We start from the raw sequence: 27,693 nt of genomic DNA on the forward strand, positions 1-27,693 counted from the left end.
CTTACATTAGGTGGCAGAGGTCTTTAATATGTGTTTATACAGTAAAAATGTAAACTCTTGATCCAATGACGGTGCAGGCTTTTAGCAGCAACTCTTCCTTACACCCAAATTGGTCAGTTGTAATTAAGTGAAATCCAGCAAGAGAGGAACTCCTAAGGTCAGAAATGTAATAGATAAAGGAAAAACATTGAAAAAAGCTTGTCAAAAAGTGACTGAGGGGTAGCTGAGGGTGGCTCTTCACAGATCAGCACTGGACTTGGCCCTCTCTGCAGGCTCGCCCTAAAAATGTTTGCTGACCCCCACCCCTCCTGCTTTCTGAACCCATTTTGGTGGCTTTTAGGACTCTGCAATTTACCACTGTTAACCAGTGCTAAAGTGCTTGTGTTCTCTCCCGAACGCATGGTACAATCAGCTTACGCCCGATTGGTACATTTTATTTACTTGAAAGTCCCTCGTATATAGTACCATGGGTGGCCCGCGCTTGTAAATCAAATGCTACTTTTGAGCAGTACCACTCATTGTGCCACCCACGTAAAATAACATTGTAAAACATGTCTCAGGGCTGCTATTGCAGCCTTTAGTGCAGTAACAAACTGACAGTTCGACCTGGCAAAATAAACCTTTTGCCAGGCCTAAACCTTCCTGTTTAATACATATATGCCGACTCTAAAGTAGACCATAAACCACCTAGAGGGCATGGTACATTGTATTTGAAAAATAGGACATGTGGTTTTAAGTTTTACATGTCCGGATTGTGAAAACTCCTAAATTAATTTTTCACTACTATAAAGCCTACCTCTCCCATGGGATGACATTGGGTTACCTTATTACAATTAATAAGTGCTACCTTTTAGTTGGGAGTAGGTAGAAATATGATGTTGAGTGTCTAAGAAATTGAAATTTTAAATCCTTAATAATGGTAAAGTCTGATTTTAGATTACAATTTTGAACATGCCACTTTTAGAAATGTTAGTTTCCTGTCCTAACCTTTCTGTGGCCTAAGAGTTTCCAGCTGCCTGGTCCTGTTTATTGTTCCCCCATCAGTAATGCATATAGGGCCCAAACAGTGGACAACAGGACTTCCGTGTAGCTGGAAGAGAGCTTTTCTGCCAGAATGAGAAGGGTGGAGCTGTTCCCTGCCCCACTTACATTTCAAGGGGCTGCCTCCAACACACTCGCAAGGGAACTTGACACCAGCCTTTTGTCGCCCTAGACCTTTTGGGCAAGGGAATAAAAGGGAAGAAAGAAACTTTTCAGAATCAGATGTGGAGGTAGACTTCAAAGGGTGGCATAATGTATAAATAATGACCCTCCTAAGCAATTCAACAGTACACTCCCGCGGGGAGGAGCCAAGATGGCGGACGGACAGGACGTCTGAGCTCCCGGCTCCGCAGCCCGTCTGCTGTTTACATGACATCCTGATCTTTAATCCTGCCTACGGCGCGAGCAAATGTAACCACGAATGCGCTGATACTTCCCGCATTCCTCCGATGTTCCCGCCGGCTTTTTTGGTCGAGGATTCATAGAGTTTGCCGACTTTGGACTTTGCCCACGCATTCTGGCCCGACCACCACCGCCGGACACCGCTTATCACGTACGGTGAGACGACCTGGGGCTGGACCGGCGCCGGGGGAAATGTGACCGGACGTGGAGTGGGCGGCCTGGCGGAGCCTTCTTCGCGACGGAGAGAATTCCTGTACGATTGGGTCCGGGCTGGCGAATCTTCCTTTGTCCTCCTACCAGCGGTCAGAGCGGTGACCGTTTGAGAGCGCCCACCACCCGCATTGCAACACAGCCGAGGGCTCTCCCATCGTGTGAGCCCCGTATAGCGAGCAGCAACTCCTCTTGCCCTCACTATTGTTCCTCCGTCCTATGGAGTCGCCCTCACCCCTCCGAGGTGGGCTGGCGGCAGAAATGGTGTCGGTGCCGGTCTGCTTCGCCGGAGAGGCGGAGGCCGCCATGTCCCTGACGCAGGCTTCACTGCCTGCTGTCGAGCTGGAGGGTGTCCCGGTGGCGCCTTTACATACAGTCGGCATGCTGCAGCAGGGAGCAGACCTGACCTATGGTGATATCCTTCTAGCCCTGGGGGACTTGCGGGCGACATGGTGCCAACGCACTCGAGAACTGGAGTGGAAGATCGATGCTGCTATGCCATCCAGGGAACTACTGCGGTTGTCTGACCCCCCAATGCCTCTCATTCCCTTCGAGGCGGATACAAATTGGCGACAGGGGGGTACTATGGATCGTCCTCTCCCTGGTTACAGTGTCGAGGGTTTGTCTAATGATCAAGTTGCAGATACAAAGCTCCCTTCCACTTTACAAGCTGAGACTCTGCCTCTGCGGGTGTTGCCGTGTCTGCCTCAACATCGCCGGAGTGTGTGCCGTTCGGTGGGGAAAACTGTGTTTGTCACTATCGATGTGGTGATGGTCTATGACTGGGAACTCTCGCTTCTTCTCCCTCTGCGTCTTCTTTGCCGTGAGCGGCCATCTTGCTCCTTTGTTCTGCCTGAGGTACACTCCCAGCGGCGGCCATGTTTGGTGGGGTCTCCGCGTTCAGGCCAGGGTTGATGTTGCCTCCCTTGATGATCCTGCTTGACCGCCTGGCATGACCCGGACTAGAATATTTGCTTATGTATCGGTTGTGCCGCATGTGTGTAAATTGCTACTGTTTACCGCGGGGGTGGATCTGTGGGGCCGCTCAGGATCGGGCCGGGGCTGGGCGATTTTCTTTAGTTTGCTGTACGTATTGGCGGGCGGGGACTAGGATGAGGCTGCTAATTATCTGCTTTGCTCGCACATTTGAAATGGAGTCTCCCCACCTGCCGCTTTGCTTGCTTCTTCAGTTGTGCTGATGATTTTCAGGGTGGGGGATGCTTAATGGGCTGTGGTGACCGGGAGTATGTAACATTTCCTCCTCCTGCTTTCTCTGGGAGTCGGAGACTGGGAGGTTATTTCCCACTCTCCGGACTCTCTTTCCTACTTGGGGTTCATTTGGGGCGACAGGCATGCCTATTGGGGGGGGGTGGGCCATGGCCTTCCGCTGGTATGCAGGGTGGGGGGATGGGATGTGTTCTATGTCTTCTTCGTCTCTATGGCCCTCTCTCTCTTTCCTTCTCCCTTCCTCTTTGGTTTCCTTTTCTTTTATGTTTCTTTGTTTCTTCGGGGTCGGGGTTCAGTGTTAGTACGGAGCTTATTGTGTTTTATCATTCTGTGGTATAGTGTATGCTCTTAGTCCCTGGATGGTGGCCACCTGTCTCCTTACCAATGCCTTCCTATATAACGCTTCCTTCTGGGTGCTCCGTGAACGGTGATGTCTCTCCTGGTCAGTGATTAGCTTCGACTCTGTTCGAAGTACACTACGTTGTACTCGACAAAACCATAAAATTAAACCTTTTCTTATCCTGACATTATTGTTCTATGTTCTCCAATGTCATAGCGGCCGGCCCCGAGGGGGTTGTAGGCAGACGCTGTGTATTGTGCATCTATCGAAATAAAGGTTTAAAAAAAAAAAAAAAAAAAAAAACAGTACACTCCTGGACCTGTGGACATTACAGAAGGACTGCCTCATTCCCCAGAGGACTGGCCTGAAGCTCAAAACCTGCCTTCTTCCCCAGAGGACTGTCCTGCTGCTTGAGGTCTGCCTGTTTTTGCAGTGAACTGCCCTGCTGCTTGAAGCCAGTTGTGCTCTCTGAGAAGAAGACACAACCTACTCCCTCCATCCCAGGCTAACCTGAGTGACTTCAAGGGTCCGTTGGCTGACTGTAGGAAGCTGGCTCTGTATATACTATACCAAAGTGACGTATAGTGTGCACAGAGTCCAGTGGAACCCAAAAGGTAGGCAGAGGTAAAACAGATAGCACCTCACTCTCTATTTGTGGTAGTGTGGTCGAGCAGTAAGGCTTTATCAGAGGACAGTGTTAAGCATTTGTTGTACGCACTCAGTCAGCAAATGAATTCACACTCAAAGACTGAACTTCAGACCAATTGTTTTTGTATAAAAATATTTTTAGTTGTTTTATTTCCTAGAACCAAGAAAGCCTGGCACAGGTAAGTGATAAGTACATGCAGTAAATATACAGTTGTAACACAGTTGAGTCTGGTGGAGTCCCTCAGCGTGCAGGTCTGTTTTGCTGGTGGTGGTGTGGTGGTGGTGGTGTTAGAACTAAACAAAAAATAAGCCTTGGTGCTGCAACAGGCTCCAGTACCTCAGGTATTGGTGTAAGGCGGCTCATGGGGGTCCTGGCGTCTCCAAACTTGGTGGGAGATGGATCTCTGGAGCACTGTGATGTCTTCCTGGGATGCTGATGTGTTGGAGGACCCAGTGGTCAGCAGATCGATGTGCCGGACGTCACAGTCAGTGCCTGCAGGCTGCAGCGAAGTGGCTACTCCACTTTAAGGGATATGCGGGCTGGTTGATGAAGTGCTGGCAGCCTTCGAGACTTTTGGAAGATACACAGCTGCAGGAGGAGTCAGATCTGGGAGATTGTTTGGACAGGAGCAGGCAGGGTTTGATGCAAAAGTCCGCAGCTAGTCCTCTGTTCTTGCATCCTTAGGCTCTTCTTGGTCCTTCTTCAACTGGGGTAAGTAGAGTCTGAGTTCCTAGTGTTAAGGGGTCACCGAAATACTGAATTTAGGGGTGTTAAGGGGAGTGAAGGGTAGTAGCCAATGGGCTACTTACCCTTAAGGTCACTACTTATCTATATGACCACCTCCTGTGAGGGGTGCGCATAACCTTGTCCTAGAGTTCCTAATTCCACCAAAAACAAGATGGTGGAATCCTTCTTTCATGGAGCACACCAGGTAGTCCATGTTAGGGGTGTGACTGGCATGGTAGTTTAACACACCTACTTTACTTTAGCTAATTTCCCGCCTGTCCTGGTGCCAGATGGGCCTCAGGGCAGTGGGTGGCATCTCCCAGGTCTGGAAAAAGCCAGGGTTGCATATCAAAGGTGGCAGGGGCTTTGAAGCCCCTAGCCTTGATATGCTAAATCACTAAGCCATCTTGCTGGAGGAGGTGAGAAGCTTCTGGAGCAGGCATTGTTCCTGGCCTCGGAGAGCCTGGTCTCTCACCCGCAGGGGTCAGAAACATGTCTGTGGTGGCAGGATGGACGATACCAGTCAGCACACTAGATAGTGGTAGGTTTTTCAGGAGGCATCTCTAAGGTGCTCTCTGGGTGCATGTCTTAATAGATCCATACTGATGCAAGTAGTGAATTTAGTAAGACAAGGTGTTTGCTACCAAACACCATAGGTTACAGTAAAGCCATCATGTAGCTGTGGAACTCTCAATGACCAGTAAATAGTGCAAATACTTAACATGGCTTCCCTGTTCACTTGTACTATCTAGTATTTGAACTGGACAGAACAGAGGCATATCTCCCCATGCAGATAGGTCCACACATGTAATATAATGCACCCTGACTTAGGGTTATAAGGCCTACTGCAGGGGTGATTTGCATATATTGCATTCAGTGTCTGTGGGCATGGCACACAGGCTGTGTGCCATTTCCTATTTTCACACTTGTTTGCACCATTTCACGCAGCCTGCAATGGCAGTCTTCATGAGTTTGGTGGTGGGTCCCTTACAGTGGCACAATGCATGCTGCAGTCCTTAAAGGCCCTAGATATCAGGGATTCGATTTATTTGGGACTTACAGAGGGGTGAAAGGTCTTGCCAATTAGGGTACAACTGAGCAGTTACCTTGTTTTAGGAAAAGAGCACTGACAACCTGGTTAGCAGGAACCCAGTGCACTTCAGTCAAAATTGCTTCAATAGCAGCCAAAAGGTGGGGGTGACCATGTAAAAAAGGGGCACTTTTCTATAGCCCCTGGTGTAGGACTTTAAAACGTCTCACAGTAAATATGGTGAATAAATAGAGTCTATGTTCTCTTGAATGAAAAGTCTTATGTCACTTTTTTAGTTCATTAACATCAGTTTCAATCCTTCAGAATTTCAGTTTGTATGTCAGGACTTGTTTTTGTAAAATTAGAGTGATACATGTGTGATCTGAGATAACCACGATTTTTATGTAAGTCACTGTGGCCGAATGTAACAAGCTGAAGTCTACAACCAGGTAATAAATGTGAGAGTAGCTTTAATGTGGGGAAGAGAAGAAGGTGAATTCATTACCGTTTGGATTGTTGAGTTTAGGAGAGGAACAAAGGTTGCACATTTGTTTGTGGACAGTCTGAATTCAGCTGTCAAACGTCTGTCTCAAATCTCATCCAGGGCAAGTTAAAGTCATCACCAAGGATGATGGAAGCATCCAGGGGGAGATGTGACATTTTTATGTTTAGGGATTGGCAACATTGTAGGCAGTCAGCGTTTGGTGTTTACACATTTATTTTGCATAACTCCCCATCACTATTTTTAAGTGTGGTAATGAGCCATTTGCCCTTGTCCGGTTCTGATTTAATAATTGCTAGTCCAAAGGGTCTGGATATTAAAGCAAAGGACAATGTTTTCTTGTCAATTATACTTGAGCAAGTTATGTCCTCTACCCATCCTGACCTATTTAGAACTTAAGGATGGCCAGTTATTTCATTCAAGAACACTATATTTATTACAATATTCTGCTATTTGTTTCCTATGGACTGGGTGGTTAAGGCCTTTGTGTTTATCAAGAACATTTTAATGCTTTTCATGTTGTGCTTCAGAACATAATGCATTAAAACAGGTGACTTTTTGCCGACTTCTACCACATGGTGTGGTTGTGTTCTGCGATTGAGTTACTGGACTGCTATAATACAGGAACTGACTAATGTGTTGGGTTGAGAGGTGCAACTTTCACACCTTTGCTGTTGCTGCTTGGGGTCCTGGAGGTTTCTGGGGTTCGAGGGCGGACCAGGGGCTCTTGGGTACAGCCACAGTGAAGTCAAAGTGGGACACAGCAGTTTGATAGAACACTCCTGCACTCCCTACCATTAGGCAGTGCTGGAGAGGTGTTGACTGGTGTGCACAACAAGAGACCTGTGTACGATGCTACGGGTTGTCCATCAAAGCATGTGCGCATCTGGGGGAAATGGCTGGTCCAGCTGCTATGAGGTTTTTATTTCAATTTACTGCACAATTCGTCCTACAGTGCTTTGTAATTTTGACTTTTGTTATAACCAATAATATACCTTCTTGTGACTTCTGAGTGCTTTCACTTTGCTTTTCTGCCGACTCTCACAGGCATTCCACTTTGAGTACCTCAAGGATCTATGAGCTACCCCCAAATTTTCTACTTGTTTGCTGAACCTCTGGGCAATATATATGGTGCTGAAGGTATTGACTTCCATTAGTATGCAGCAGATTGATAACACAGATGACTTTGACACTCTAGCCCAATGCCTATCCAAGATAAGCCCATGGATGAGCCAGATTAAACAAACGTAACTCTCAAAAGACTGCATTCCTATTGTTTAAGTACTGCTCTAAGACTGGGAAGGTGATTTTGTGTTTAGATACTAACAGTAAATGAAAATATAATGGAGAATTTTTGGGGGAGAGTGAAGATAGATATATCTAAAAGTAAATGATGAGCGAAAACAGCATGTGCCGTTACAGACTAACTTAACGAGTATACTTATCTTCACTTGTATTTATAAAACAAACTCTTATACAATTATGCTCTAAACAGTAGCAGTCATCATTAGCATTTACTTTGTTTGAATGCACATTTATAACCCAAAAACATTACAATGCATATAAAAAAAGAAAACAAAAGCTATTTACCTCTGATTTCCTATCCGTAAATGTTCTTCTTCAAACAGAACTGGCCAGAAGGTGTAAATCTTGATTGCATCACAGTTGTCCCTCAATTCTTGTTTCGGCCTACTGCACCAGTGCTTAACGGTATCAACTGTTTTCAGCCCAATAAAAAATAAATCTTACTCAGAAATATTAGAGAACATATAACTTTTATGTACAAATATATTTAAGCAAGACAGGTTGGAACTAGGTATTCTTTCCAGCAGTTTTGTTTTTGCACTTTTTTGCCCACATATCCGTAAACATTCCAGGACTGGTTTTATTTCACTGAGTGCAGTTGCAAAATCACCTGCTGGCTAAACCTAGAGGTCGAATCTATATTCTACAGCTTATCTTCACTTTGAGTTAAGTACTTCTATTTAAGATCACTTTTACTGGTTGCATTTGGAAATTTAACTTAAAAGGTAAATAAAATATAGTTAATATAAATTACAAGTAATGTCTTTTAGCTCTTATTTTAAGTTATTTGGGGGATCAGGAACCACAGTTGATAAAAAAAAAAAAGAAACTCGTCCCCTTTCTTCAAATGAAATTCATTTTATTGCACATTGTTGAAATATCAATAACGATGTGAATCACTCCAAGAGTAGCAGCAACTGGTGGAGTGTTGGTTCTGGATGGTAGGGTTTTGGTATTAGTCTTGAACTGCATCTAGCATTGACCCATCCTAGGTTCTCTCAGATTAGAGATGATAAACCTCCATCTTCAGCAGACTGGTGTTTTGCGATCTGTAGAAAGGGCAACTGTGTCATTGCTTGGCAGCAGCTCTTATTATTGAGAACACAGTTGTCCAGGTTGCAGAATTTGTTAAGTGAAAGTTAGCAGACCCTGGTAAAACAGCGGAGGCTTGAATACAGCAACTCGTACATTCCATGTTTTCTGTCCATGCAGTTCACTGGATGAACCCATTTTCCAGGCAAAGCAAGATGCATCTTGGCATCTGAGAAGTGAATTTTACAATGTAGCTTACTCAGCCAAAACCATTAACACTGTTGCCAGCAGCACTATCTACCTGCTTATGCTCGTGTTGAAAATGTTGCTATGTAAATAATATGGGAAATGTAAAATACGAACACACGGTAGAATATATAATACACAAGACCATTGAGCCAAAAACAAAACCGAGCAAACACAGCTGTTTGTAGTCAAAAACCAGTTTAGGCCAAGTCTAGCACTGACACAAGCAAAGTGAAAAGTTCACTTGAGGACAAAATGGAATAGGTAACTTGAAAGAGTTTCAGTTAAAGGCCAACTTATGTTTTAGCACATGGGATCACCTGTATGCACTTTCCACTTCCAAACAGACTACAACCTGATTAGACAATGGGTGGGAGAAATTACATTAGCTCAGAGCACACGAAGGTCTTAGATGCATAATGATAAAAGCACACACTCCACCTAAATTACATTTACTACGAATATAATGCATTCACGAGCCGAAAAATGCTTTGTTTGTTAAGCATTGTTGGAAGTAGTTGATTTAGGTCAGAGTTTGGGGTTATAGGGTCACAGGTCTTTGAGTGTTTTCAGTTTTCAAATCTGTAACCTGCAAGTCAATTATTATTTGCTGCTTGTATCAAAGTATTGTGCAAGATGAGTATAAAGAGAGATGCATTAGAAACAGCAATATTGAGTGAGACCAGCAGCCTGTTTGTGTGTGATGAAGGTCTGTCTCCCTGTAGCGACAGTAAAGAATTGTCTTTGCATTGCCAAGAGGAGTCTGTGGCTTCTTTCATTTTGAAGGTTTTAGTCACCCTGCACAAGTTGGCAGGCCAGCCCAGAGATCCCTTTTTTCCCCCACCTGACTACCAAAACCATAAGACTGCCTATCCCCGCTGCAAAGATCGTTGCGCACCTTTGATGAGATAAGCAGAGAGTGTGTTCACTTAAGTTCTGCTCATGCACAGGGTTGGGGAGGATCAAGGGACTGTCGTCCCTTCAAAGGTGAGGACAGAGTGGATTACCATCCTTGTTTGTGTATTGACGTATTTTTCTAGCCAATGGTAAACGCAGATGTAAAAATAAGGTTTTACGAGACATAAGGGTACCGCATGCGGGACTGTGTATTGCGTACATGGTGTTGCACAATAATTAAAATCACATATCTGGTTAATTGGATATGTCCTATATAACGACGGAAGTGGTCAGTTTTGGGTAATTTGAAATTGGAAGATGCCAATATGTTTTCCAATTCTTGACTCAAGAGGGACAGCTGAAATACTGCCGTCACTAAACTTTACCTCCAGATACGATCTGAACACTCAAATTACTGCCCTGGACCTAACGTCCAGAAAGCCATTCCATGGTATCAAACACATGGCTTGAAAGGAATTCTCTCTCGGGCGTGGAAGGAAGTGGCGAGGGGTTGCCAGTTGCATTTACCAACATAGAATAGGAGAGGTTGGTTATCGTTTATAAGTAGCAGCAGTTTTCATATTTTTTTGCTGATGGTGGGCACGTGCATGTATGAATGAAAAGTGGCCACAGTATGATGGTGTTGTGTAGTATTCTATGATGTGCAAATTATTATTTGAATGCGCATCGCGTAAACGTACAGGTTACTTACCTTCGGTAACGATGTATCTGGTAGAGATGTTGTCTAGCCGCAGATTCCTTAACTTAGAATATCCCCGGGCGTCAGACTGGATCCGGAAAAAACTTTGCAGCAGCACCTCTGCGCGTTGGGGGACGGGGCCCCACGACCGCGCCCTGACTTTGTCCACGTACGTGACGTCAGTGAGGTCATACAAGTCCCTCCCGGCGCACTGACATCAGTTTTCTTCGGAGAAACTTTTCCGCGATACAACGTGGAGCCACCAATAAAAAAACTGTGAAAGTATAGGAACAGTGTGCGATGGATGAAAATTTGTGAATGAACAAAGAGGATAGAGCAAGGCACCACCGTCAATGACAGAATTAGACACTACCTACATATAGGTTAAAAAGCTGTGAGAAGGAATCTCGCAAGCTAAACAAAGACCCTACCCAAGTGCAACAAGGGAAGAAGATCTCAACAGATAGAAAGAGACTGTTAGAACCACACAGAATAACAGACATAAATAGACTGTCAGTACCATGCAGAACCGTGCCGTCCAGCAAGAACGGAGCACAGAGAAAACAACAGAGGCTACAGTCAGGGACCAAAAGGTAATAAGGAGAAACTAGCAATGTTTCGAGAATTGTAGGCGGGGACAAGAACCCCGTTAGTTGCACACCCAGCCCCAAAAAGGGGAAAAAACAGGGGTGAACAGTGACAATGTGAAGCACGCCGATGCAGGCCACCATAGAAACATGCACAGCGCAAACAGCCACAGAGACCAGAAGGTGGCATATGTAAAATAAGTACAAGGCTGTTCGACCCGGCAGCTGGAAGGGCAAAATGATAGCCAGCACATGAAATACAGATATGCAGGGCGAAGACCTAGGACGACCGACAGTAGAAGCGTTGTCCTGTACGCCCAGCTGATATCAAAGATATCAAATTGGGTGAACCGCAAGAAGGAGGCACCTCCGAAGGAAGGAGCAGCAGAGTCACCAAAGTACTAAGACGTTGAAATGCAGAATTGCAGACCACACCCTCCGAATGGAGGGAAAGTAACCTCTGTTCAGAAAATAGATTGTCCAGGAACTGGAAACAACTCCAGTAAGTGGAACACAAAAGAGCGCTTTGTCAGAAATGCCATATGCATGACTGAATAGCTCCCCGAAACTTGGAGACCTCGGATCCTACATCGCCGCCTCGAAGAGAGGGGAAGAGGTAGGAACAAGAGTACTTATGAAACTTGCAGGTATACAGAAATAAACCATGCACAACCACGGAACATAGTTGTAGAGGAACACATCCGTTACATGAATGGCAGAGGGAAGCTGCCGTCAAGGGTGAAAACACTCATAAAATCTCCCAATGAGGAGAAGGAAGCAATAAGCAAGAGGATCTATGATGTACAGATGATGACGCTCAGGCCCAACATTTAGTGCCGTCCAATCGACAGACAATGGTACCAGAGGAGGCATAGAGTCTGAGGAATCTCTTAGGCCCAGTGGACCCAAACTGAGCTATATAATCGCAAACAAGTACCCCACACAGAGTATGCACACCCCAACAACGGGGAACACCCATCAGGACAAGCCACAGTCCGAGGAACAATCTGTGGAACACTGCCACAGTTGGCTAATGGCCAGTTTAAAACGCATAATGCACCCAAAGGATTCCAAGGAGTAATTACCCCTGACTATACAAAAGAAAGACTTGAGGCTTACCACCAGGCAAAAACACATAACGCATCAATTAGATGCTGAATGAAAGGGCACCACTCCAGGACAAACACCTGAGAAACACAGGTCCAAGGTGGGGGGCAAAAGCCCGCAAGAAGACGCCGAACAGCCAAGTCGGCGTGTGCATCAAACAATAAAACCCCATCAAAGGGCAAATCAACAAGTCTTTCCCGGATATTTTCCAGACAGGCGCTATCCCGCAACCAAGCATGGCGCCGCAAGGCGACTGAAGCAGCCATAGCCCGGCCTAAGGAAACTACAGTATCCAAGGCGGAGCGAATGGTAAACTTAGCAAGGTCACGGCTGTCCCGGTGAAGGAGGTCAACACGAGAGCCTTCAGTGCCGGCAGAAAGCAAAGACTCTGTAGAGTCCCAGAGGGCAGAAGTAGCCCGAGCTAGGGGACACACCGTATTTAGTGACCGTAGTGCGGCACTAGTGGAGGCAAAGATGTTCCGACCCCATGACTCAAGCCATCTGGACTCCCGTGAGGGAGGAAGCATCAGCCATGGCAGGGAAGGGAATGCAGTTTGCACAACAAACCCTTGCACGTCCGGCTGCACAAATAAGCAGAGCAGTTCATGTGGAGGTGCAAGACCGAACGAGCCACCGGGTCACCAGAAGCTGGCCGAACCCAGGTACCCAAAAGGGCATCATAAAGAGAGGCTTCAAAGGGCAGAAGCAGCTCCACATTCCCTGACCCACCGTTAAGGACATCAAGTAAAGGGTCCACAGAGAGGGGCACCGAAGGGGGTTGCATGTTCAGAATACGAGTGGCCAAAGAGACCATTCGCAGAAAGGCTGCACCAGCCTCAGTAGTCCTCCAGGGAAGAGACAGTAGCTCATCATTAGGTGAGGGCTGTAGGCTAACCCTCCCAAGGCAGTGAGTTTGCGACCAATGCTCCACTGAGGAGAGCCCCATTGAGGAATGGGGGTCCCGACGAGGCTCCTGAAAAGGCGAGGAGTCCGTCGGTTGTGGATGCTCCCGAGGAGGCGGGGATCCTGTTGGCTCCACATATTCTAAAGGAGGCACAGGCAAGAATACCACCCGTGTTGACAGAGGTGGGTCTGTTGCCACGCTTCTTCAAACGCTTCCGGAGAAGACTCATCAACAACCCTACGTCGATGCGGCGCCAAAACAACCACAGCTGGTGCCGACCGCGCCGCGTCCGGCGCCGATCCCATCCGGCGCTGACTCGGCTCCGTCCGGTGCCGAATCTGCTCCGTACGATGACGAGGCGGCTCTGTCTGGAGCAGGGGCGGCTCCGTCTGGCACCGAATCAACAACCAGCTACCCTTCCGAAGAAGAGGAAGAGCTGGATCCGGGAAGGCAAGCCTCCGACACCGCACCGGCGCAGACTCGGTCTCAACCACAGAAGGCCCTGACTCCGGAGAAAGAAGCGGAGGCAGAGCCGGGGAGACGAGTTGGCCCTGGACTGGCGTCCGCTAGTCCGGAAGGCCGAGGAGTGCACAAAGCGAGGCTTTGAGCACCAGCAACCGCCTGCGATGCCACAGGGAACCCGCGGGACTGTGTGGCGGTGCAGGGGGTCGCAGAGGGGAACCCAGCCAGGCTGCACCATGACGTGGCAAAAGAAGCTTCATCCGGGGCTCCCGCCGGGACTTTGGTTTGAGTTGTTGGCAGGCGTCGCAGTCCGTGCGGCTAGATGTCTCCATCAGATTAGTAAAACAAAAGATGTATATTTTACTGTGCCTTGTATAATTGGTAAGACAAAATTTTATATTTGAATGCACATCGCATAAGTGATAAGTCAGAAAATAAATGCATTTTCCTGTTTAAGATTCATGCAAGCTTTCTAAAATAAGTAATATTTGATCAGATAGATGAAAAATGTAAAATCGTAAATAAAAAAAAAAACATTAGAAATACGACTATTCATGGAGACTCGTTAGGGCATATGCTAAAGGTCTTTTCCAAATAATAACAAAAACATTACAATAATATAGTATAGTGGTTTAACCCTTTGTGTGCCACGCCCTTTCCCCGCCCTGTGGCAGGCGTTGCATTAGCGGGCGGGGTTCATGACGAGCTGGACTCGTCATGGGCACAGCGCAACCGCGGCCCATGACGAGTCCAGCTCGTCATGGGCACAGAAGGGGTTAAAGCCACCCAAAAGCATGCATATCCCTCACCAAAAGAAGGAACATTTGATGATAAAATAAACTGAGCATGTTATTACATACCTCAGAAGTAAATATGCGGGAGCCAAATTACAGAACAAAAAAGGTACTGTAGCTGAATGGCGAGTCTTTTGCGAAAGGTCATAGCAATCCTCAAAAGATGATACCCCTAGTACCCAGTCTGTTCCCCCACCCCAATATTATCCTATGAGCCTCTCTCTGAAGGTACCTAGTATATATCCACTGGTGCAGCCTACAAGTAGCCACAGTGGGATTTAAGAACCCTGAAATATAAACCCTTCCACAATCTCCAAAGCCCCCAATGTCACCCCACAAACGGAGAAGCCAAAACATGCGAGTATATCTAAGCAGCAAAGAAGGGTAGGTGACTCCCAGGTTTTAGGACAACGAGAAGCGCAGCTTGTAATGCATTTAGATCTAGCCCCTACCCAGAAAGATAAAGTGAAGAGCAAAGTCCAGGAGATAGCGAGGAGCAGTCACATATCATGAGCAATGTCGCATTTGCTGCGGAGAAGGGACACCCCAAGACAGGTAGTTAGAGAGTGAGTGTCTACCGCACAGCGAAAAGATACAGATGATGTTAGGTGGGGTGACTATGTGAATAGGGCTTTAGGTATGACACAATGACCAGTATCTCAAAGAAGAGAAGAGGAGCGTAGAAGGACTGAAGACAGTTTACCACCTTGGCAAAAGGAGAAGGGTAATTTAATGGTTTCACCAAAAAGTGCTCAAGAATGGCTATTGTGCAGTGAGAGTAGGGGAGATGCAAATGAAGTGAGGAGAGAGGGGCATTACAATGACTTTTCAGGGCAAACTCCGGGAGATTTGGGAAATTAAAGATTAACTGTTTTCCCGCAGATTCTCCTGCCCAAAGTGAGGGTCAGAACTGGTGGGAGCAAGTAGCTGGGGGCAGCAAAAGGCAGGGACAGCTTACAAAGGTGGCAGGCCCTTGAAGCTTCGCCTTCATGGACCAAGCCCATCCTGGGGGAGGAGGCACGACACCTCAGCCCAGGATGAGCATTGTTTCTGGACGCAGAGAGCGGAGGCTCTCTACCCAGGGGTCCAGAAACCTGTCTGGTGGTGGAAAATGGCGAGCAGCCAGTCAGTAACCACACCAGGGCTGGTCGTCTTTCTGGGGGCACCTCTAAGATGCCCTCTTTGTGCATTTTTCATTAAATCCCAAACTGGCTGTACCTTGGGGTTGGTGGTGGCCAAAAGGGACATAGCCCGTCACTGGGGAGCCCCCAACACTTACTGAATGGAAAGCTAGCATGGATATTTATATGGTAGCAGAAAGAGTGACATATAAGGCTAGAGGATGACCCCAAAAGTATAAGAAGATCTGGTCCCCCTGGATGACTTACTATGGGTAAGAAATGGGAAATGGAGAGGCTCAGAGAAAGACTGAAGTTGAATTTCCCCCCTTGATTTGCTCCTAAAATAGGATCATTAACCTCACTGATTGTAATCTTATAATAGCTAAACCAAATGTGACTTCTGTTTGTGTCATTGCTGCTTCACTCTGCAACTTATGTAACTTTGTAATGTCATATAATGTTCCTCACAACTCGTGTATCCGTGATATTTGCTATACTGGTACTAATAAAAACAGTTTTTATAAAATAAAAAAATCCCACACTGGCATCAGTGGGAGTTTAATGTGCTGAGAAGTTTGCTACCAAACATCCCAGTGTTTAGTAAAGCCATTAAGGGGCTGTGGAGTTCGTAATGACCAACTCCCAGACCATATACTCTATATGGCTTTACTGCCTTTACAATGTCTAAGAATGGGCTTAGACACTGTAGGGGTACAGTGCTCATGCAACTGTACCCCCAACTGTGGTCTAGTACACCCTGCAAAAGGGGTGGCTAACCTGGGCCACAGGCAGTGGATTGCAGGCATGACACACAGGGATGTGTGCAATGTTAACTCTTCACTTTTCTCAGCACCAAAACATGCAGCCTGCATGGACAGTGTGTGGGTGCTAAGGTGCAGGGCCCCTAAGGGTGGCACAATAGGTGCTGCGGCCCTTAGAATCCTTCACTGGTCACAGTGCCCTTGGTGCCCATGGTACTTTTGGCCACATTTAAGCCCTTGTAAGAGATGTGCCAATTGTGGGTACCAAGGTACAGCTTTGGGAAAGAATACGGGCCCTGGAAACCTGATTGGCAAGGACCCAGGGCACAACAAGTCAAAGTGCATCATGTGTCAGGCAAAAAATGTGTGGAGGAGATGGGGATCACCATGCAAAAAAGGGGCACTTTCCTACACTACAAGGAAACAAACAGGTGATACCAGGTAACAATCTCAAATGTGGTCAAAGGAGTCTGCGGAGTTCTCTCGTAGGGGATGAAACCGACACGGTTTCAAAAGGTTGGAGTGAGGAATGTTACACTCACTGAGAATAGGTATGATGGGTCTCCCTTTAATTTGGTTACAACATAAGTGTGGGATCAACTACAGAAAATGTACCCTGATAAGCCAGACATTGGATCTCACATGGATCAGTCAATGAAGCAAAATGAGGATCCCGCTCAGTTCCTTAGTAAGATGAAAGAAAATGGACCCAGGAAGTAGGTCAGGGTTGGGAAGTTACAGGAGGCAATGCTCTGTTATTTTATAATGTAGTTAAAAAAAGGTTGCCCTCTGGCATGCTGGTCAGCCTATATAACATAGTGGCACTAAAAGCCAAGCCCTGGCCTGAAATACACGCGCACATAATTCATTTTTGCAAGAAAAAGCAGGCGAAAGAAAGGAACAAACAGGTATTGGCAGGGAAAGCACCAGCCAAGTTGGTGCAGCAGAAGTTGGCAAAGAAAGGAGCAGTGGAAGGAACTGTTGTGGTAGCAGTATCTCAGATGACTGCAATGTCTGTGGGATGCTCCCCAAGGACCACCCAACAACAGTACCCACAACAGCAGGTTGATGTAATGATACAGGGAAGTAGTAGAGCAGGATGAGGAGGAATAGGAAGCAGTGGGGTGGGTCCTCAAAGGAGGGCTCAGGTATGTCATTGTCAGAGGTTTGGGCATTTTATTAGATACTGCAAAACTAAAAGATGGGATGAGCAAATTGGAAGAGCAGGAGATTACAATCAGGCAGGGAGTACGGCAGTAAAGCTACAACCAAATCCACAAATCATATATGTGCCTCAGACGCCATCGCAAAGTACGCAGCCACCAGTAATGCCTCAAGCGCAGCAGGTTCTCCCTCAGCAAAACTAACAAGCACCCCCAATGGGGACTCCACTTCAAAGTGGACAAGGCGGTGTAGTTGTGAGGGGAGGAAATCCTTTCCAGGTGAAGATATACGCAATGAGGGTGTCCAGAGAGTATTTCTATGACTCCAGTCTTGTCAGTGACGTACAGGCCAAATGAGGAAGCCACTAGGGCGGAAGCTATCAATGACAAAAGGTATGCATTTCTCATAAATACAGGAGCAACTAAATCCTGTATTAGAGAGGGAGACCTTCTGATTACTAACAGATCAATGGACACACAAGGATTCTCTGGGGAAGCGAGAAGGGTTCCTTTTACTAAACCAGCGGAGATGGAAATAGGAAGGGGGCACATTGAGGACTGTCTACTCTTTTCCCCAGCTGCCCCAGCTAATCTGTTAGGAAGAGATATGATGGCCAAATTAAATAGGACTATTCATTTTGAATCTGATGGAACCATGATTTTTTCCACCCCTGGAGTTTCACCTTCCAAAATTATGGTGTTAAAAGTAGATTTCTCCACCAGACACCAGATCCGAGCACGACCTGCTGATATGGTATTATTCACTACAGCGATATATACAATTGAAGCAGAGACACCGGAGTTACTGGGAAAGGAGGTTCAATTACCTAAAGAATTCCTTTTTTGGTAGCAATGACAAGACTCTTGGAGGTTGGATGCTTTATTAATATTGCAAATAGAGGCTTTAGAAGTAACACCAACCTATGGTGCTCTGGTAGCCAGTGACCATAATCATGTTTTGTGGGCATGTGCCATCTTCATTGAGCCAGGAAAAATGTTTAGGGTAATATTGGATGACCAACTGTTTGATGATGATCCCAAGAAAACATCTGTAATTTTGAGGATAGCATTAGAAGAAAGAACGCCCACACCTAGTAGAGCTTTTGATTCTGTCAGGGAAGCAGATCTGTCCCAAGTACCAGACACCTTGTCAGACTTATTCGTACCACCACACCATTCCGAATTACATTGAAGAAAGGGGCTCTCAAATTAAATACTTCCAAATGGAAATACTCACAAGTGTCTGTTGGAAAAATTATAACCCATTTTGTCACCTGGCTTGACGATCTGGGACCACCTCCTAAAATATCTAAGGAATTAAGAAACCTTAGAATTACCATGGACTCCAAGTTATCAATGAATGTCCAAGTGGACAAATTAGCAAGATCAAGCTTCATTACTATGAAAGCTCTGCAAGGTATCTTCTCCCCCACCTGGGATTTTCACACAAGGTCCAAGCCACTAGCTTTCTTGTATGGTCTAAACTTGATTACGCCATTGGCCTCTACCACGGATCATCTTTATGAACTATGAAAAGACTACAACAGATTCAGAACCCTGCTGCCATACAACTCGTACATGTAAAGTCACATGCCCACATCTCCCCTGCTTTGAGGGCCCAACATTGGTTACCGGTTGCCAGAATATAGACATTCAAGCTGCTTTGTATCACCCACAAGGCAATACATGGAACAGGACTGCTTTTCATCAGAAATATAATCACTAAATACATTCAACGAAGGAACCTCCGCTCCAGATTGGCACCTCGCCTCAAAATCCCACCATACAAGAAAAAACCCATATGTGGCACATCTTTCTCTATTAAAGCAGAGAAACTATGGAATTCATTTCCCCTCAACATAAGATTACACAAATATATTATCTTCGGAAGACTAGTCAAGAGTTGTCTCTTTCCTACATTACCACCCATCTCAAACACAAATGTATAGCATATCCCTGTGTATATAAACATTTAATTTGATTATATGTATCTAGATGTGTACTTCTTAATATAAATATGTATAATATGTACTTATATATCTATATATGTATTACTTTACTCCTACCGTAAAAGGTAAAAAAAATAAAAACCGTTGCCTCTACATTGCACTACCCTATATTTCACCCCAAGCCTCTCTCGATATATCCTCTACCTCCACTCTGACTCATCCCAAACCTCATTCTACAACTAGGATCTCCAAAATAACCCTTTCTAGACTCTTCCCTCCTTGTATCACCCCAAACCTTATTTCAATACTATGATCTCCCAAACAACCCATGTAATTTCTTCTCTCACCTATACCTCCCTTGACTCATTCCAAAACTCGTTTTACTACTATGATCTACTAAATCAATTTCTAGAGATTTGATTCTTTCATCCTCCATCCCTCCTTATACTCATCCCAAACCTCATTTTACTACTAAGATCTCCTAATAGTCACTTTCTGGACTCTATCCTCTTCTATCCCTCATTATCCTTTTCAATCCAACAAACAGACTTGCATGTCCACCGCTCAAATTAATTCAAACTTCACTATAGTAATCCGCTATTAATCCTTTTTAGCTTCCAGGGAAGCGTGCTACTCGCCGAAAAGTGCTTCAACGCTTCGTCAGAGGAACTAAGCGTTATATAAATATAATTACAATATCCCCTGTCCAAGGAAGCAGATGAGGATACCACCCTTACTCTACAGGTGTTGCTAGAGCAAGAAGTAAATTTACCCTGGAGTTTCTCCTTGCAACACCCAGATCTATCTGGTCAAGAAATCTAAGGGTAATACTTGGCACATGGTTCAAGAACTGCACCACCTGAATGACAGTGGTTCCAGAATTTCCAATTGTTCCTCACCACTCCATCTTGACCAATATTTCCCAGGATACCAAATATTTTTATGTTATTGATCTAAAGAATGCCTTCTTTAGCATCCCTCTCCCTCCAGACAGCCACTACCTAACAGCGTTCTCCTATCGTGGGACTCAGTATTTGTACTCTTGTTTACCCCAAGCGTATTCAAGTGTTGTTCTGGGAAGGGCATGGAGATAAAGTGAACTGGGAGCAGCAGCAACGACAGAGCGAAAGACAAAATAATGCACTGAAGGAAAACATATGGCCCATAGTGAAAGGTTTCATGTAGCAGATGCAATCTCCAGGGTGGGACAAACGGAGGGACTACTAAATTTATTTAACAACGATAAGCCAGCATTTCTACAGGACAGTAAGAGGATCCAATCAAAAAGTTGGGCGTTTTTTGAATCCCATATCTTACATACTACATGTCTCTTCGAGACAGCGCACGCGCTTCCTAGGCGAGGCCTAAAAAGGCATGCTGACATTTGACCTCGGTCCTTGAACAGATAGCAAATGTGTCATGATAACAACAAGATTTAAAGGCATCTTGGAGGCACTGGTAAACCCACGGCAAGATGGCCGCACTGTAGTACAGCTCTGCCGGTCAAGAGCTCATTATCCATCAAATATCCTGCAATCTGCTGATATAGCATGATGCAAACGATCGGCAACTGTTGGTGGTGAGGAGGTGTGGCATACAGGCACGAAATTGAGCAGACAGCTGCATGAAGCCACAAGATTATGGAAGACAGGATTGCGCCTTAAGGCAGCGCCAACTAAGAGGACGTCAGCCGAGACAGATTAGCGGCACCTCTTGTGGCTTGCCTCCAAAGAGGAAGCGATGCCGCCGTGAAGCTGGCGGCGCTCTGACCAGCGATACAGCAGCCAGACAGGTGAGAACAGATAATGAGGTGTGAAGCTGGTAGCACCCCAACGGAGCGTGGAGGGAGTGTAACACCCAGGCAAGCCTGTGCGGGCCAGAGGGTGTGCCGAGAAGATCGAACTGAGACAGGCAGTGACTTGCGGAAGTAGCGTGCTTGTCTCCTCAGAGTGCGAGCCAGCGCTGAGCAGTGCTGCGACGGGCCTGTGGGCCTTGAAGAGTGCCTTCCGGACGACGGGTGGAGTGGCTGATGGCACCTCCCTGAACTGCCAGGATTTACTGCGGCTTTCGAGGCATGGGGACGGAGGTTGGCGGCTGATCAACGAGGGCCGGCTGCGCCCCGGGCTTATTTTGGTCATCGCGGAGGTAAGGCAGGAGTCCCACCAGGTCGTGGAGAAATACCCTGACCCGAGAGGAGGCTGCTGCGGAGCCCCGCTGGGCTGCAGGCTGAACCGAACACAATGCGGAGAAGGCACCTAGCAAGAACACTGGAAAAGACGCTGGGGAAAGCCGTAATCAGTAAAGTCCCCCCCCCAAAACAATCTGCACTACATCTAAGCGAGCTGCAGCAAAGTGTAAGGAATATTGCCAAGAGCAAGCAAGGACTAGCATCCTCAGTGCAAAAGCGGATTAAGAGCTGCAGATAGACAACAACTGGACATTGTCAATTGAGCGTCAGAACTGTCACGAGGGCTGCCGTGAGGCTCGCTGACTGGGGCCCAGTGAGTGGGCACGCGGCAGGGGACTCCTACTGGGGGCCTGTGCGAAGAGCTGCATTACCTCCCTTAAGGAACAATGGTCGACAAGCAGAGACCTCATGGGGAAACAGACAAAGCCCAGTCAAAGCTTCCATTTGAGCCCAGGAAGAGCATGAGAAACCCCCCAGAGCCAGAAACTGACAATGCAAGCCAGAGTGCAGATACACTGGAAAGCACATTGCTGGCAATGCAGCAGAGTCTGTAGTCCATAGAAGGGAAAATAGACCGGTTGAATCTGCGCATGGACCACCTGGCAAATAAGCTGGAACAGCACACAACCAGACTCACAGAAACTGAGCAAGGAATCTCCACCGCCATAGACACTGTCCAGACACTGCAGTGCAAAAGTTTGAACACGGAAAAAGTGCTTGAGATCATCAAGGTAAAAAAACGAAGATTTAGAAGCCAGGTCGCTGCAAAATAACTTGCGTATAGCAGGAATACTTGAAACGACCAACACTGGGAGCATGGAACTGTTCGTAAAGAACATGCTCACTGAGATCTTTGGAACTGAAGCACTGTCTAGCATTCTGGTGGTCGAGAGAGCACCCTGCTCATTGGCTCCACACCCCGCACTAGGGGCTGCGCTGAGGCCGATCATTCCCCGACTACTAAACTACAGAGACCAGGACACAGTCTTGAGACTTACACGGATCAAAGGGGAAATAAACTACCAAGGGAGATTGGTGTCATTCTTCCTGGATTTCACGGCGACAGTGCAGGCAGCATGGAAGAGATACCTGCCAGTCAAAAAGGAAATGCAAGCCGAGAAAATCCGTGCACTATGCTATATCCCGCAAGGCTCTGAACTAAGCGCCATGGTAAATCCAAAATACTCCAGACCCCTCAGGCTGCGATGGACTACGTTAACAAAATATAGCCCCGGAAAAATGGATGTCAAGGAGTAGAAGCAACCAACTTGAAAGACTGGAAATGACCTGGGCGGTGGCTGGTCGCTGGTCCTCCTTGGTTGTCCCTGGGGCAGGCCATGGGGGAAGGAACTGGACTGAAAGACCTGAACTGCTTGAGTGAGTGGCAGTCACTGATGCGAAGCCTGCAAGCCAATAAGTCAATTTGCTTATAATGCTAAATGGTACTGATAAGTTGCAATATGTAATTCCATGACGGGGGGGGGGGGGGGGGGGGAGCTCTTGTGAAGGGAACTTCTACTCTCCAGTTGAGTGGCATACTGTAAGATCAGCAGGGCGGTACAACTATTCTCGACCACCCCTGTACAGCAGGGAGAACTGGGCACCTAGCGGTCCCCAGATGGGTGCACCCCATTAGGTTATGAGAGATACACTAGTTACGCAACTGTTGACTGACGTTATGTGTTACGGGGAGGTCTTTAGCAAAGTTAAGATACTGAAGTGGGTGGGAAGTTAACTTTGTTGAATAGTTCGCTTTTGCAGCTCTACAGCGTGCATCATGGGGAAATGGCACGTGGACAGATGAGTCATAGCAGTACAGTCCCAGTCTATAGACAGAAGGGATGAATAGAACTAGGGATGCCGGCACTATCATACTGTTAACCTGGAATGTGCGGGGCCTGAATAATCCTCGAAAAACGTACCAGGTATTAGCATACTTAACTGACACAATAAGCAAATAGCCCTACTCCAGGAGATGCACTCAACAAAGACCACAGAAAGATCAGTGGGTGCAAAGTGGGCTGGGGCCAGATTGGCATCATCTTATTCTACATACTCGAGGGGTGTGCTGATACTGGTCAAGAAGGGAGTTCTGTTCACCGTCACTCACGAACACACAGATGACGAGGTCCGATATGCCATTTTGCATGGCTCATTGGCCGGAACACTAGTCACCCTGGTGAACATATATGGTCCTAGCACGGATAACCCCTCCTTCTACACTAACATTTGGAACATGGTCAGGGATTTGCCCCAGTCGGAAATACTTTGGGGTGAAGACTTAAACATAACATTAGGCGGCACAACCACCGGGGCCGACCAAACAAGCATCAAGAGCACTAAAAGAAGGGATGGAATACTTTAATATGGTAGACACATGGAGGGTGCGTAACCCCGAAGCCCGGGAGGGTACATTCATTTCATGTGTGCATGTCATGTGGTCCGGACTCGATTACTGGCTGACAACAAGGATGGCTAGCAACTGGGTGGCAGATATACAGCATCTTGCGAGGACACAGACCATAAGCCAGGTTGAGGTTCCCACAAAATGATATTCAAATGCAGATTACCAAATAAGAAACAACAATCTGGCAACTAGAAAGTGAGAGCATAGCGAACCCACCACTACCATCCTGGCAGCACTTTGAGATCACATATCCAGCTATCAGGACCTGGCCGAAAGGTAACTCAAATACATCTTGTGTAGCTATCTAGCGCGTGCTTACGGGGAGGGAGGTAGACCTGGGAGAACATTGGCTGCCAAACAGACCCTGCAGGGGCCAGATATGCAGGTGATAAAAATAGTAGTTGATAAAGGGGTGGGACATTATGACACCAAGAATCCCAAATGAATTTGTGGATTTCTATGGCACCTTTTACACCTCACATGCATCATCTAAAACTTTTTATATAAATTCATATTGCCCTGAGGTGGCTCTCGCCAGGACAGTGAGAAAATCTGTTGCAACATATAGAATTGGAGGATGAGCGAGAGGCTATAGGGACTGTAGCCAATGGGAAAGCCCCAGGCCTAGTCCAGCTAACAAGTGAATTTTACAAAGAATGTGTGTATATGATTGCCCCTCATCTCCATGCAATGTACATGAAAGTGTACAGTAAGCAAATTCTCCCCCCCCAATGATGCGCGAGGCCCCGATAGCCAGCTTCCTAAAGCCAGATAAAAAGTCAGAGCAATGCGACTCCTACAGGATCTTCTCGCTCATCAATGTAGATGCAAAAATGTTAGCGAAGATCCTCATCAACAGATTGCAACCACTAATGCCGCATGTAGTGCTGCAGGACCAGTCCGGATGTATCTCAAAACGATCAACTGCTCAAAATCTTCGCACGATATTTGCACGTCAACATCAATTGAACTCCAAACTGGAAGCGGTGGCGGTACTGTTTGATGCTGCCAAGGCATTTGATTAGATCGAGTGGGAATACATTTTACGATCTCGGAGAGCATGAATATCCCAGATGTTTGTGAGGTGGGTTAAAATAATATATACAGATCCGACGTCGTGGGTCAACGTAAACGGGCATAAATTGCTGGTACTGTACTTATATAGAGGCACCAGGCAGGGATGCACCCTCTTGCCACTCCTCTTTACAATAGCGCTGGAACCACTGGCATGCATTGTAAGCCAGCGGCATACGGAGGCGGCGCTTAGATTCTGACAGCGTCCAATTGGAGTGTCATTATATGCAGATGACATGGTCCTGTATGTCAAGTAACCATCTGCACATCTGTCGTCACTGCTAAGGAGTATGTCCGATTTGAACGATATTCTGGTCTGAAGTGTAAACTGGGAAAAATTGTATGCAATCCCATTGACAACGTGTACACAACCTCAACAATTGGACTATCTATTAAAGTGGTGCACAGACCCGATGAAGTAATTGGGGGTGTGGATCCATCATGAGCCTGAAAGAGTGGTCAGGGAGACTACGGTCCGGCCATGGGAAGGCTGGTGGAACAAGTGGAAAAATGGATAAGAATGCCATTGTCCATAGCTGATAGAGTGGCTATAATCTAAATGGTAATACTACCTTGGGTCCTCTATCTTTTCAGTAATATTCCCGTCAAATTACAGCAGACCCTCTTCAAAAAACTGCAGACGCAGTTAATACGACTGGCATGGGCAGGAAAACAGCCCCGAATTGCATGGCAAGTGATGGTACTGCTGTATGAAAGAGGTGGGTTTGGCGCTCCGGATCTCTAGCTGTATTATTTATGAGTGCAAGCATAGTTTGCAGACTACTGGTATCAACGTCCAGCCTTTACACCTCAACCTAGCAGTTGAGGCAGAAGGGGCGCACACCATACCGCTACAAAATATTCTCCCCCAAACCCGCAGAGACACCCCACGCTCAGAGATGGACACAATTCACCATACCACAGGAGCATGGCACACATTAGCCGTGAAAACACTCAAGTTACCTTTATATGCACCTGCACTTCGCCTGGGAAATCGTCTGGCCCTCTCAATGTTACAAGAAGAGGGGAGCCTATTGATTCTTAAACAGGTGGGCATCACGACAATGGCGGATGTATATTTGAACGGGCAATTCATAGATACTGCGGATTTGGCCTTCATCAGCAATAACTCAGAGCTATTTCTTTTTATATATCACAGCCTCCCATTAGCTATTAGGACCCTTTATACCATGTTCCCTGATGAGCCCCCCCCACGCTAGGTGCGCTACAGATATTACCCGCAAGAACATGGCCACTAAATTGTACCGAACTATACAGGTGAACAGTTCAATGCGTTCTGACACGGCGCTAAGGAGATGGAATGCGCAGCTACACAGGCCCTTGACATGGGAGGAATGGGTATTCTGCTGTACACACTCATGGGACTACTGACCACCAATTGCAATTTACGACTCATACATTTAAAATACCTGCAGCAAATGTACCAAATACCTGCCAGACTGTGCAGATATGGACTGCGTGAGGAGGCTCAATGTCAGAGGTGTGGGGAACAAAATGCTGACTTCATACAACTAGCATGGAGTTGTGCAGGGATTCTGGCGGACGGTGGAAGGGGATCTGGGTTTGTTGACGGGAAACTTAGTAGACTGCACGGTCTAGGTATGTTTGCTGGGACTGTTCACGAAGCTAAAACTTCAAGAAAGCTGACTTGCAGCAGTGGCACTCCTGCTAGCCAAGAGGCTGGTAGCAGTATACTGGGGCCAGTGTAAAGCTCCAAAATACAAGCAATGGTTGCAAGATAGGATACACTGTAGTGATATACTAACAATGTACTTCCGAGGAACTGCCTGCGAAGGACCACAGCCAAGGGTCATATGGACCCCCCTATCTACATACTTGCTGGAGCATCCTGGGGCCCTTCTTGATACCCAATGAGCTGATTATTATTTAGATGATGGGGTGAATTGTGCTGTATTGTCAGCTGCTATGTCATTACAATCATGTACGCAGGGCAGGGGAAGTGATGATGTGGATGCACAGCTACTTTTACTGCATTGTTTGCTAAAATAATAAAACCAACAAAAAAATGTAAAGGTATCTTTATTGCTCATTCACTTACTGAATAAACAGAAATCATGCTCCTTTCCAGCTTAAGTTCACTCGTTGGAATGCACTATTAGGTCTTCGAAATAGCTCGACTTGATAAATCTGATGTGCTATAGCAAGTGGGCGAATAATTTTTTGAGGCCTGGTGGGAGCCTACTGGCCCACTCACCCAAAGTTCTAATGCTCTCTGTGAACCTGGAATCCTAGAGTCAAGATTCCCTGCACTCGAGCAGGTGTGTGTATACTATAGGGGTGTATGTGTGAACCAGATCAACACAGACCTGTGGGTTCCATTTTAGAAGCCCTTGGCTTGTTCATGTGCACGCGATGGAGGTGAAATTGTTTTTCCAGCAAGTGTGTTGCTGACATTCCTCAGACAGGAGGAAGGAAACCCAGACACCGAAGTGGGGAAAAAAGGTAACTGGCTACCCTTTAAAAATCTAAATAGGTCCTTTCAGATACAGAGGGCTACTGATTAGTCTTCCTTGGAAATGCGATTTGGTGGATGGCAGGGTTGAAGGGCAGGGCTGCAGTATCTGTTGTTAGGGTGTGAAGCATCCTTAGAAGGGGAGCACTACCTTTTGTCTTGCTTCCTCATCACATTCAGATGTGGAGGTTTATAGATCAGGGACACAATCATTCTCTGGTGAACATCAATCAAGAAGAGTCTTGAATGCAGTCAGAGGACGACACATGAAAAAGCAACAGAGCCAAGCCGGTTGTGAAAAGGCAGACTGAAAATCCACATACCTGTCTGGCAACTCTGCATAAAAGTGGGAGCAGTTGACTCACTTTTTGTTCC

General features: G+C 46.5%; 1 protein-coding gene across 3 annotated transcripts in view; it reads right to left on the reverse strand.

The window, feature by feature from the left end:
- The window catches only part of LOC146801783 (E3 ubiquitin-protein ligase TTC3-like), a 1,211,260-nt gene that overhangs the window by 1,128,195 nt on the left and 55,372 nt on the right, over window positions 1–27,693 (reverse strand). For all 3 annotated transcript variants that reach the window (XM_085621275.1, XM_085621274.1, XM_085621273.1), the window contains exon 4: window positions 7,718–7,844. In XM_085621275.1, coding sequence (XP_085477401.1) covers window positions 7,718–7,844 — 127 coding nt within the window. The remainder of the gene's footprint in view (window positions 1–7,717; window positions 7,845–27,693) is intronic.

The sequence above is a fragment of the Triturus cristatus genome, chromosome 8 (genome assembly GCF_964204655.1).
Source record: "Triturus cristatus chromosome 8, aTriCri1.1, whole genome shotgun sequence".
In the NCBI taxonomy this organism is placed as follows: domain Eukaryota; kingdom Metazoa; phylum Chordata; class Amphibia; order Caudata; family Salamandridae; genus Triturus; species Triturus cristatus.